The sequence below is a fragment of the Pleurodeles waltl genome, chromosome 1_1 (assembly GCF_031143425.1).
Source record: "Pleurodeles waltl isolate 20211129_DDA chromosome 1_1, aPleWal1.hap1.20221129, whole genome shotgun sequence".
Lineage (NCBI taxonomy): Eukaryota > Metazoa > Chordata > Amphibia > Caudata > Salamandridae > Pleurodeles > Pleurodeles waltl.
Window position 1 is genome coordinate 366,160,206 of NC_090436.1, and position 13,384 is coordinate 366,173,589.

Here is a 13,384-nt window from a genome sequence, read left to right on the forward strand (position 1 = left end):
TAGCAGCAGAGGAACAAGACCAGCCTCCACCTTGTCTGCAACGTGATGACCCCAACTAAGTGGCAGTCTTCTCAGCTCTGGTGGCTATGGCATGCTTCAGCTGCTTGATTCATACCACATTATATTTTTTCATTATGCCAAGTGTGTGAGCAGAGACAACCGGACAAGAATAGCTGAGGAGGGAAGGGAGTGAATGTGTGTTTGTGCATTTGCTATTAATTTTGATCACTTGTATCCTTAAAGCGTGTCTGTTCCCCAGGCTAGATGAACAAGAAGCATATTTGCCAAAATTAAAATTTCAAGTAGATGAGGACCAGAATCTCCAGTACGTGCGCTATATGCTATCATTTATAGATGGCTTCACCAGTCTAGAGGATTACTTGCACTCATGTGTATTCCAGGAACGACTTTGTAATTGTCTTCTATAGAAAATGTGAGAGCGTTTTAAAACATAATTATTTTATTAGGGAAAGATGTAATTGAATTCAAAAGAAATATAGAAAATAACACTGAAAGAGACTCTCTAGAGGGAACACAATATTATTGTATGTGCTTGTGGCCGTCCGTCTATTCTACTATTCAGTTGTGAGAGCTTTTTGGAATCAACCATAGAGGCAGACTATATTTAAAGGTGTGCTGGCACACCAAGACTTAGCACCACAAGAGCTAATGTCTCGGGACGAGTTACTGTTTCTTATACGTGATTTTGTATGATACCTGGAGAGCCATTGCTTGATTTTAGAGTATTTTGTGATTTGTTGTGCTAAAGTTCTTAGAACAGTTGATCATCTGCATGTTATGGCAATACTTTTTATTTTGGACTAAACAGTTTGAAGGCGATTCTTCTTCTGATAGTTGTATGTGCAACGTTCTCCTCCATAGAAACATATTTTTATGCACAAATTGTACGCTTACTATTTTAAGAGAGACATTGTTCATATTTATTTTATCTTTTCAGAAAACATGATCGTTGGTGACATTTGTGACTACGGTTTTCTCCTATTCCTCATGATTGATGTGATAAAATACATTGTGGGGAAAAAAGTATAACTTTTCTTGTGATATATATGTTTGTTTCTTTAGAGTATGGTTGGGAAGGGCAATCAATGTGTTATGTAGACTTACGGTGAAGTCTAAGTATTCTGGATACCCCTCGAATTTTTTGTAAATTTTTTTATACAACACATGCATTTAAAAATGTCTCCTATGCTTTGAAGGCACAACAGAAGGATCTAATTTCTTATGATGGCATTGCTCCCTTTTTACTGTTTATCTGTAAATGTCTTGGTATATTTTGTTAAGCTTTCTTCAATAAAATATTTTTCTTAAATGTTTTCTAAGGACCCGAGAATGACACCAAATAGTTTTTTGATTATAAACTGATTATAAACAGTGCAAAGACAACGTATAGATCAGCGGTCTTCAAACTTTATAAGGTCGCGCCCCCGATGTAAAAAAAAATATTAGTTGGGCCACAGAATTAACAGATTTTTTTACATTATTTTCTAAATTTGCCAATGTTTAAATAACGCCTACACATGTTTAAACATAGGAGTTGTGTTCAATGTTCCTTTTTGAAAATGCAATCAAACACGATTGCCAACGTGTTATTTGAGACAGCCAGGATTTTCAAAAGTATAAGTGTAGCCACATTGTGATCCTTTACACAACGAGTTCGTCCTTTGACACTTACTCTCAGCCAGGATATCAATGACAAAAGATGATAGGGATGGCCTATTTGCTGAATGGCACTTTTTTTTCTCACTAAAACAAAGCATTGTTATTAGCATGATGCTTTTCCTGGCCACTGCCTAGTGCCCCCTTTGGGATCAATTCAGGCCCCTCAGTTTAAAGAACTCTGGTATAGATGTTGGTGTTTTTCTTTTTCACTTGTTAAATATTTGCGGCTATTAATCTTGGGAACTAGTTGTTTCTCTTACTCTGTTCATTCCATACCCAGGTTGCCCATATCACCCACCTCTCAGCTCTAGCTGTGTCCTGGGCACCATACAGGTAACTCTTCCTGATTATGTACCAAGCAGGGAGAATCCCTCAATAAAAAAGTAGTACAGTGTTTGCATAGATATGGTTTTGAATCTGGTGTCTAGACCCTTTTTAGGTGCTCCCAATGTTTGTAAGTGGGACCATCTTCCTTTGGGAGATGCACTGATTTACCGAATATTACGTGGTTTCGTCATATGAAGAAGTCAGGATAAGAACCTGGGTTACCATAAACGTTAGACGAGGTCTGTTTCACTAGCTGTGTGAGGGAAGATCACACTGCACTATGTTTGTGTTGTAGCCACCAGTGCTGTCACCCACCTGTGAGAGGAGCTTGCAGTGCTTGAGCGTGCACCTCCTCAGCTTCTTGTGCTACATATAATTTCTTTAAATGGTCGGATGTTTTTTTTTTTTTTTTTGAGTATTTGCATATCATACCTTATTCAGTGAAAGAAATGCTCGGACAATAAATCATGTAATTTAGTGACTCGGAGGAACTTGAAACTCAGTTCAGCTGGGTTGACTTTAAACATGTTTGGTGGTCACAAGTGGCCCCATTGTGTACCTGTATAAAGAATAGATTTTAACAGTAAATAGTGTACATTGTCTCTTCAGATTATTACATTCAGTGAAAAGGCTTACATTAGATTTTTCAAGTTTACATTATAATTTCTACTTTTAAACATCTTGCTTGCTTTAGCGGAAAGCATTCTAAAACTGTTTATGACTGTAGCGGAAAAAGTTGGAAAGATTCTCTGTTAGGTAGTTCCCAAGGCACCCTTTAGACATAGGCACACTTGACCTCATACACTATCAGAACACAGGAAGCAGAGACTTTGCCACAGCCCACAAAAGCGTCTCCTTTGGGAGCTTAGTAGACTGATCTGAGTGTCCCAATAAGTCTTAACAATGTATTTCCTTCTTTGAACAGGATAGACTTCACTAGGCGCTACATCGACCGTTGTGCAAGCAAGCCTGTGGTGTACATTGCCATCCTTGCTCTTGTGTTTCCAGGTTAAATTTGCATCCTTAAGGTGCTGCATTTAAAAAACAACAATAATTTTTAGGTCTGTTAACAGAACTGAGCTGTCATGGTGGCAAACAAATGATAAAGGCTTTAGGTCTGATCTGTGGATCTGTTTATCATGAAAAATTGCAACAAAGGCAGAAGCGCTGATATATTCATAGACAAGCATGTGTTAAAGCCAGTCAGCACCTAAGGGTGTCTTTTTATTGGACTACATAACATTTCATTACAAAATTTCCCAAATTATCATATTAGGCCAGACTTTCAATGCTCGTTAGCCACCCTGAAAAACCCTGGGGGTAGAAGATTTGCACAATGATAACACTTCTTAGCCACTATTAGGGTACATTCTATATTTTGCATATACTTATAATTTTGTGATTGTATACAACGTCATAGCGCGAGGACAAGCTGAATGTGAGCACGAGGTAACTACATTGCAACAGTTTGACTTGTGACAAAGCTTGTGTGGAGTACAGTAGACCTGAACTGGTAATTATGACAAGCCAATGATTAAGGCTACAGGTCGTATTCCTATATTGGGACACGTTATGTCTGATGCCCTGACAGACATAGTTCTGTGCATATTTGTAATTCTTTGATTGTAAACTGTCCATCTCTGGGCAATTTTCCTCCTTCTGCCCTTAGAAATTATCACAGCCTTCCGTCTTGGGTTCTCAAGGTAAGCTGTATCTCATGGCCAGGAGACCTACTGTAGTGCTGCATGCAAAGTCACCTACAAGGGAGAGTCTGAAAGATAATCTGATTGTGTCCAATATTGATACACTTAAACAAGCATTAAATACAAATAGCTGATGCCTACGTTACAATCCGGCAAGCACATCTGTTAGTTATGTGAGTTTTTTCTCAGCCTCTAGTTTTTTTAAAGTGATGCCCTACACTTCCTTGGCTGGGGTTGTTCTGCTGCTTCTAGATAATCTAAACCATTCTGTTTCTTAGAACTGTTTTTGTTCTTTCTCTGCCTACACCTTGTGACTATGTGCTGAAAGTCAGGGCGTAGCACACCCTTTATCAGTTTGCTTTCATGCTCATTTGGTTGAATGACACAAAATGGAGTTACGGTTCTGTTTCCTATCCCCACATTCCCCCTCTTGTTGAATTTTCAACACGTATATCTTTCTGATCTATTCTTGTGTCCTCTATGATGTTCTTTCCTACAGTGCCTATCTTTGTTACTCCTTTCTGGCAGCATTGCAGTATTGTTTGGAAGCAGCCGCAGCATAACAATAACAATAAGAATATTATTATTGGGAATAACGCTTTTAACAGGGCTGATAGCCAGGATGGTAGCTATAAGAACCAGCCAGAAAACCAATCCCCTGTGGCCTTCTGCTCCCCTGCCATGGTGTCCCTTAAAGTATGTAGGGCTTGAATAGCCTTAGTGAATGTTCCAGTTTCTGTGTCATTTCCAGGGATGAATGTACAACAGGAAGACCGTATTTTGGCACATATCCACCTCCTGTGGCAGTTAGCATGTCCAGCACCATCCTGTTTCGCATAAAGGTGATGCATATAGCCCAAAGCTCCTCTTTGTTGAAATTGACTCCATATTTTCTGCTGTTTACTAGTAGTATTAACCCATATCTGGCCAGTTGTAACCAATGGGCATTGAGTATGGATTGCGGGGCAGGCACCAATCCTCCCAGAGAGATGCTACCCAACCATACCTCAGCTCCGTTCCACAGGCTGGACTCATCCGGCACTGATTGTACATCCCTCTTACATCTATGTACTAGCGCATGTTGTCGCTCCTGTGCATGCACATAGATATCTTCCACTCTTATATTGTCATGTAATGGCACTATCAATATCTCGGCCTCCAGTATGGCAACAGAGCACAGGCCCTTAAAGCTATATATGGCAATTGGACCTGTGCTAAAATACCACATACCCTATAGGTATCCGTCAATGCTGCAGGGCCTTCCTTTAGGGATGTGATCTCTATTATCCGTTTGCAGTTCTTATTCATTCCTACTGTGTGTCCCATTTCCTCTAAAACACACTGAGTATTCTTTGGAAGGCAAAATGTGTGTAGGGCGAGGAACTGTATCCAAAAGGTATACAAGAATACTTCAGAATCCTATATATGGGTATAGTTCTTACATATCTGATTATATACTGTATCATCATTATACCTTTCCTTTAACATCTTCGAGGGGGAATTCTATTGTCATATTTATTGCCACTGCCCCCTGACATAAACCTGTGCCTGGAATGTTAGCTGTGGCCAGTGTCCACAGGTGAAGTCACTCTCGATGTTCCATTTCTTAGTCTTCAGCATTGCGTCTACCACTGTTTTAAGTTTGTGTCGGTTGTCTGAGAATTCCTGCCTTTTCAACCTGGCTAAAATCCTGAAACAATGATTGAGCTTGTTCTTCTTCTTATATTGCTGTGGAATTCCATTTTGGTGTTGAAAAATTCTAACCATGAACTTGCACTCTCCCTTTGATGTAACATGACAGGGTTATCAAACATATGGGGAATGGGAGTTCTTGAACCCTTCTTATTTATTGACTATCAGCAGAGTGTGGTATAAGGGTACAAACAAAGCATGATGCTTTGAAATGTGCTGTAACTGTCGTATGTAAACTTGTGTACTACATCTTCTGCCGCCACAAGGAATGCATAGAGTGCTGAGAAATTTCTCTTTTTGATCTTAAACATTTGTCAGTTTCATCTGTAATTACCCAAGGGGATACTGGTACTTGCTGTGTTTCATTTATCAGACTGCCTGGCAGACCCTTGTCTCTTAAGGAGGGGTCAGCAACATTTAATTCATCAGGCTACTGGGCAGACCTTTGTCTCTTTAGGAGGGGGTCACAACATTTGACTACCTAACAGGTCTTTATTCTTTAGGAGGATAATTAGCAGCAACACAAAGGCAAAACATATACACATAAATAGAAATAATATTTCAGAATAGATGGCTTATTGTCCCTATCCCACCTTGCCTGGGACAATAGTCTTAAGTCTGTTAAAGGGGAGACTATAGCCCCTTCTCCTTACTCCTAGTAAGGAGGAAGGCCGTTGTGTTGAGCTGGTCTGATATCTGGCTTGTTTATCCAGTATTTCAGCTCATTGACCTTTATGGCTGTTGAAGTAGTCTGAACTGCTGTGTATGGTCCCAAGAAGTGTGGATCCTTCCATTGTCGAATGAAATTCTTGACAACTACTGGAGAGCCCGGGCCAACTTGTTGTCGTGGTACCACTGATGGTATGATAGAGCTCGCTTGTTGTCAGTTAATCTGTCCAGAAAAGACGTTGACAGCTCTTCTTAAGGCAGACATAAATGCTGACATTTCTTGCCATACTACATCAACAGTTTTATGTCCATCCATATTTTTAGTATGTGGGACTGCTCCCATTGGCATTGTTCTGCCTATGACAATCTTTGTGTGGTTTTAGGTGATGGTAAGAGAAGGGAGCATTCCTAAGGGCGAATGATGCCATGGGCAAACAGTATAGCCAATTTCTGTTCAGTGTTACTGATGTCTTCCTTATTTTACCTTTTAAGGCGCAATTCAGGCATTCCACTATCCCATTATTTTTGGGTTGTTAGGCTGAGACAAGGGTGTGCTGTATTTCCGGCATTTGGGTAAAGATCTTATTAACAAAGTGTGTGGCACTGTCTGAGCGAATGGCCTTTGGAATGCCCCATCTTGTTACTACTTTTAGAATTAACGTAGCCTCTCTTTAATCTGCAGCCTTGCATGGGGCTTGCTTCTATCCACCTAGAGAAAGGACTAACTACCACTATCGCACCTCATAGTACTACATCTGTTGATCATATCTTAAAGTCAATGTGTAATTCTTGGAAAGGATCCTCTGGCCTAGCTATGGATTATGGTGATAATGCTGGTGATTTGGATGAACTGTATTGTTTACATATAAGACATTGATGTATAAAACAATGAGTTTCAGAAAGTCTGTAACAAACATGTCTGCTGATATGGTGTCTAAAAATGTCTTTTTAGGGACATGTGTTCTTAAGTATAATTGTATTAGTGCATAATGGAGCAGACTCTGGGGCATCACTCTTTGCCCATATCTATGTCTGTACACAAAAACAGTGGATATCTGACATCCTCTCTGTTCCCACAACCTCCTTTTCCTCAGGAAGAGCTGTTTCTTGTATGTCCTAAAGGTGATATGCTGCTAATGTCATATAGAGGACATCACCATTCCTCTGTATCAAGTCTGCACTGTACCTATAGTATTAGCCATCTGCCCAGCTTCCTTACCTACCCGGTCGGTTATGTTATTGCCCTCCAGGAATTTCCATTAACTTTGTGCACAGGAAAAATCGGTGCATTACATGGTGAAGAGGGATACAAAACCCCTAGGCTAACCAATGCGTGTATAATTAAGCTTATTCCTTCCTTGGCTTCACAAGAGATAGAGTACTGTCTTACTCTAGGTAACTGCACATTATTTTTCAGCTTTATTTCAAACGGTTCTGCTCTTAATATCAGTCCTACATCATTCAGATCCAGGACCTTACCGGGGATTGCACGTCAGCAAAACAGGCATTCACATCCTCCTTCTGTGGTTCTTGGTAATTTGGGGGCCATGTCTCCACCTCTATTTCTGTGTCTACTTCTTCTTCTAACACAATCTCTGTGGATCTCGAATCGTCATTAAAAAAAAAATGTCATCTGTTATGTCTAATACTCTTGTTCCTGGTGTGGTAAATATTATAGCTGGCCATCTTCTGTGACACTAATGTACTGATTCCAATACAGCAAATTTGCTTGTCATCCTTAGGCACATCAATGAGAGTAGTAATACCTCTCCTACTTTAGCTTTGGGATATTCTCATCTGAACAGAATTTTAGGTTTTATCTCTAAGCACTTGCCTGTCCGTATTGGTTCAGTCATTATAAAATGCTCTATCCCCCCTTGAATAAGGGATATATTCAGTGGGACCCTTCTTATTTGCCGGTCCCATTTCTCTGGTGCTGTTCTGAGGCTCATGCATTTTAATGGTACCCCAGGAGTAAAACAAAGCATTGATCCTTCGGTACAAAATGGTATTGTCATATTACATTTAAGTAACATGTCTGTACCCGATAAATGTGCAGTGGCCTGAGGGACACATAACAATGATTCAGAAATGATTGTATCCTCGATTTGGACTCTCACAGGTATATGTTACTGTCATTATTTCACCTGAGAACCCCTTTGCAGCCATAGATTTATTTGAAAGCGGCAATCCTGGATCTCTTATGCATGATTTTGTGACCCCTGTGTCAATCAAAAACTTATATCTTTTCCCCAGTGTGCATGTTTGTGCTGTTGGCTCCTGTTGGTAATTGGAGGTCTTAGATATAACTGGGCACATTAGGGTCTCAGGTCCCGACTGTTATTGTGTACCTACAAATGGCTTGCCTCCTTGTACAATCGTTCCTCCCATCACTTGTTGGGCCATCACGTGGGGTGCAGGCATTTGCCTCCAGAGGTAGAAGGCAAGGTCTGCTGGGGAATTTGCTAGTAGCACACCGGTGTCTGCAGCTGTAATTGTGCAACCACTTGCTGAATCGCCTGCACAGCTGGGTGCTGTTGCCCTAAAGAAGCCTGAGGACCATAATAATAGGTGCCTTGTTGTGGTTGACATTGATACTGCATATTGTTGTATTGCTGGGACTTCTAAAGCGATATTCCGCTACAAGTTGTCCTATCCTCTCACAATAGAAACATGTCATATTTCTTTTATCTCCCCCTCTTATTTGTTTCCTTCCACTACCCATACCTTGTTGTTTTTATAATTGGGGACCCGGCTCAGTATGACACTATTTGTGCTGCAAGCACCACAGAGGATGTATATAATGGTTGTGGTGCCACCATTGGATAGGCCACAGCTTGAACTGCTTGAGTTAGAATATTCACTCCCACTACCCGTTCTTTTTTGACCAACTTTTCTAACTTTTGTGTTGCCAGCTTAGCAGCAGTGAATTAATATGTATTTTTCCTTCTTCTGTTTCTTCTTTCTTTTTTTGCATAATATCAAATAATTTTTTTGTATTTCTGGCTAATTCTTGATTTCAGATGCTACTGCAGCATCTCATTTATTTTGTATATCTTCAGACAGACCATTTTTGATTATGTGAAAAAAATCCTACAGTTCTAAGGGTTGAAGTTCACCCACCTCCATCGTTCACATCTTTTTCATCCTGTCCATGTATTCTAAAAGTGTCTCCTCTTTTCTCACTGTCTTATTCATCAGACCTTCCACATCGGGGATATCTGGATACATTACTCTCAACTGATTGCATACGGCTGCACGTATACTATTAAGTTTGTCACCATCTCTGTTATTATTTGTTAATGTGATCCTATTGTTTCGCTTCCCTGTTGGTACTATATGGTGAAATATAGTATTAACATAGTCTCCTACAATGCTGGAAAGGAGGCTCTTCATATCTCTTATAGCCAAATGCCTGCTGTGTGTTGTTCAAAGGTGGATATCCATGTAAATGCTCCTTCTAGTAATGGTGGTAATTGTTTTCGTAAGTTTTCCTTATCCATGTGCTGCCATGGAACATATACAGGAGGATTGCGCCCAGCACCACGTTGTATCAGTGGTAAATACCTTCAGTGCCGTTTTACGGTTTCCTTGGGGTGTGTCTTCAATCATACTTTTCTGCGTGCTGTTGCCAGACATGTAATGAGTCTCATTTATTGATAATCCCATCCTGAAGGTTCTGCGCCTCCCATTATACAATTTTGAGCTGTGGCTAAATCTCTTGGGGCAAAGGACCCCTCCTGAGGCCAGGGAGTAAATCTCTCAGGGTGGTCTTCAGTATAATCTGCTAAATCATTAGTAAAGGGAAATACGTTGAATGAGGACTGTTTCCCCAATATTACTATAATAGGTGTCATAAAGTCCTGTTTTACTGTCTTGTTGACACATATATTATTAGGACCAAAATACCCTTCTTCATTCTCCTCATCATCCTCACTGTCTTAATCTCGGAAGGTAACGTTTCCTTTCATCCTTATGCTACCTTTTAGGTGGGTGGGGTTCCCATGAGTACCTTCCAACTCTAACGTATCCAATTCACTCTGTCTTCTTTTCTTTGGCTGTTTCCCTTTCATTACTCCATTCATATTTTCCTATGGATCTCCCTGTTCTTCTGTTTCTCTGTCTTCCAGTGACTCCACTGTCTTATCAGATAAGGAACACACCTTATCTAGGTGACGACTGAACGTCTTAACTGCTTGGTCTATCTTTTTTTGCTTTTCTTTACTTACCCTACCTCTCTCTGGTCAACCTGCAAGTACTCTCTGTTCAGCCTCTAACTGCTGCCATTCCCTCCCAGTGATTTTGCTTATGTGGGTGCCCCCCCTCTTTTTGCAGTGAGTTGTTCAACTTCTTTGTTACAAGTTATGAGGATATATTAAATCCGGTCCCATCAAACGGACTGTTCTCCCAATATCGGTGTATATCTACTATCTAGCGGGGAATCAACGCTCTTGCTGGGAGCCCCCTACATGGGTCTTAACAGTGTAGGTAATGAGAGTCTGTGTTCGGAGGAATACTTCGAGGTCCCACCTGCCGCATATATTTGTATGTCCGTGCGTTCTGACATCTATGGTTGGAATTGATCAACTCCCTTGTCCTGCTCCAATGTAACTGTGGCAGTGAGTTGACTGGTATATTTTTTAGGGCTTTCATCCTCTGTCTCGGTGCCTGACCCTTGTGCGTGGCACCCTGCTATGTCTTTAAACACCTTATCTGAACTACTAGGTTCATTTGTGTCTGATGCAATATTTAATGTAGGTGGTGGGGTAATTAGGGCTTCTCCCTGTGAGTGTATGCCTGCCACAGTTCTCTTCAACAAACATCTCATTCCTCTATAGGGGTTCTTAATTTCATTTGAATGTTCATATGGAGGAGGGGGGGGCTGTGAGCAGCAGAGACCAAGGTGTCCCAGGGGGTTTTACTTCCTGATCTGGTTTAAGTGCCTGCCACATAATCAATGGGATTGTTTATGCCCCATGAATATAAGTCTGTAAGTGGCTGAGTACCACTGGGTCAAACTCTCCCTTCTTTATCCATGGTGCAGACTGTTGTGGGTACCTTAATGCCATTTTTCACAATGTTTAATAATCCTGTCTGAATCTCCTATAACTACTTTTACACATGTTGCAAAGGTGTAGACATTTCTGATATTCACTTCAGCACTGTACACATTAAACACAAAAAATGTGTGTATGTATATATATATGTGTATATATATATATATATTCACTTAAAAAAACAAAGGTTACTGAGACGTTATAGTAAGGCTCACATTTTAAACATAATGAAATCATAGAAATTCACCAGTTACAGTTAGTTACATCAATTAACTATAACTCGTGCCCTAAGGTGACTATAACTCGTGCCCCGTGAAGTCTGTAGAAAGGTGTTTAGTTAAGTGAAGTCACACAAGATTACCTTAGTATGCAGCAGTTTTCATTTTGGTTATTCCGTTTGATAAACCTTTGGGGTAGATGATTTGCACTGTGATAATCCAGTTCAGTGTCAGAAAATGAGTATTCCGAATCTTTAGGTTTTCCATTGCCCCCTTTTATAGGACCCTTTTCATTTATTACATTAATTTGATAAATTGTTTTTTAGAGCACCAGACAGTGCTGTCGGTCCTTGCTGACCGCTTATTGAATCTCCATTGCTTCACTTCCTGTGCAGCCACTGTTTCTAAACCAAGGGGCCGTCTTGGAATGGTGTGGTCTGTAGTGTGTCAATTGTTTACCATTGCAAGATGGCGGCCATATTTAGAAGCATTATACTGGACATCTTCTATAAATATAACAATGATACACTATGCACAATACCATACCAAGATGGCTGCCCAATGTGATGTTAACTTAGTATATCATTCTTTTACTGCATCAGGATGGCCAGCACGTTGGTTCTAAATGTGGTGACCATATTATAACTTTGAAATGTTTATATACTGTACAACACCATTGCAAATAAATCATCCAGTGCCATATTTAATTTAATTTTATAGTGTAAGCATATGCCTGCCACATTTAGGCAACCGTGTATTTTCTTTTTTCCGCATTTTTTATTTATAATTATCTTGCATGAGTTTGTTGAATTTGTGGGTGTTATATTGTGGATAGGTAAGTGTGTAAATGTTTAGGCCTATTCCTAAAACTCCAAAGTAGATTAAATCAACAAAGCAACAAAAAGCATTCAAGCTTGGTTCTGTGTAAGAACATATAGAAAAGAGCAAATTCAAAGTTGAACAAATCTGCTGTGACCTGCGCTGTTAGAGAGCTACCTCATTCTTTCATCCTTCTGAGGTCTGTAGTTTGCATACTGTCCGTCATAATAACCGCCTTTTATTACTAGGACTGCACAGTGACACAGCTGCAGAATAATTATTATTACTAGTAGTCATGTCCTCCAGTTGCATCCCATTAAAAAAAGAAACTTAATTTGCAAGAGCTTTCCAAGAGTTCACAAACTGAACTTCAGTTAAATCATAATGACTTTTTCCATTACAAATTCTCCGCTATAAACTACGTTTGTGACCCGAAAACATTAGACTCTTATTGTAAAGTTGATCTCCAGAGAGTGGAATTGTCCTAACGTTTGTAAAATATTACAGACTCAAAAGATAATAGGCTTGTATTTGTTTTAGCATAGTGTTATTCGAAACGTTCACTTTTGGGGTAGTTAATTAACTCGTAAATTCTCATCCTTTTTCCTCAGGTTAATTAAACTTCAGATTCTGGAGTTAAGAGAGAATCAATTAAAAATGTTGCCAAAGTAAGTATGGATCGTACTTCGACTGTTCCAGTTATGTATTCACTGCTTTTACTTTGTGTGGTGTATTAATCACATCTTTGACATTTTCAAAAAAATGTGTATGGTCGATAATACATGACAAGCTGTGTCTTTCTCGTTTTCTGCCTCTCCTTCTGCTTAGTGAACCTTTGATTAGTCCATTGTCCATGCCAATTGAATCTGATCAAACAAATCTGAATTTTTACAAAATGTATACACTTACGGGTAACAAATTGAATGGTAAGAAAATATGTTTTGAACCATGAACGTTAAACCCTTGTGACATAATCAAACAAACATATGTTCTAGAATGCATATTGCTGATGATTGTTGGAGATGCAATCCCGAGAAAAATACGTTTTATTTTTCTCTACACTGCAAGGCCTCTTTCATAAATCTGGCAACTGAATTTTCGTGATTTTTGTGCATGATCACATGGTTTCACACGAATATGTCTAGTGTTCCTTAACATTCTCTTTATTGAGCTGCTTTTTGAAGCTATCAGGTATTTCAACTTTGAAATGTTGAGAGCT

General features: G+C 39.7%; 1 protein-coding gene across 6 annotated transcripts in view; it reads left to right on the top strand.

Annotated features, from left to right (window-relative positions):
* Positions 1-13,384, top strand: part of ERBIN (erbb2 interacting protein) — a 766,777-nt gene that overhangs the window by 520,734 nt on the left and 232,659 nt on the right. For all 6 annotated transcript variants that reach the window (XM_069222872.1, XM_069222909.1, XM_069222899.1 and 3 more), the window contains one exon: positions 12,777-12,833. In XM_069222872.1, the coding sequence (XP_069078973.1) occupies positions 12,777-12,833 (57 nt within the window). The remainder of the gene's footprint in view (positions 1-12,776; positions 12,834-13,384) is intronic.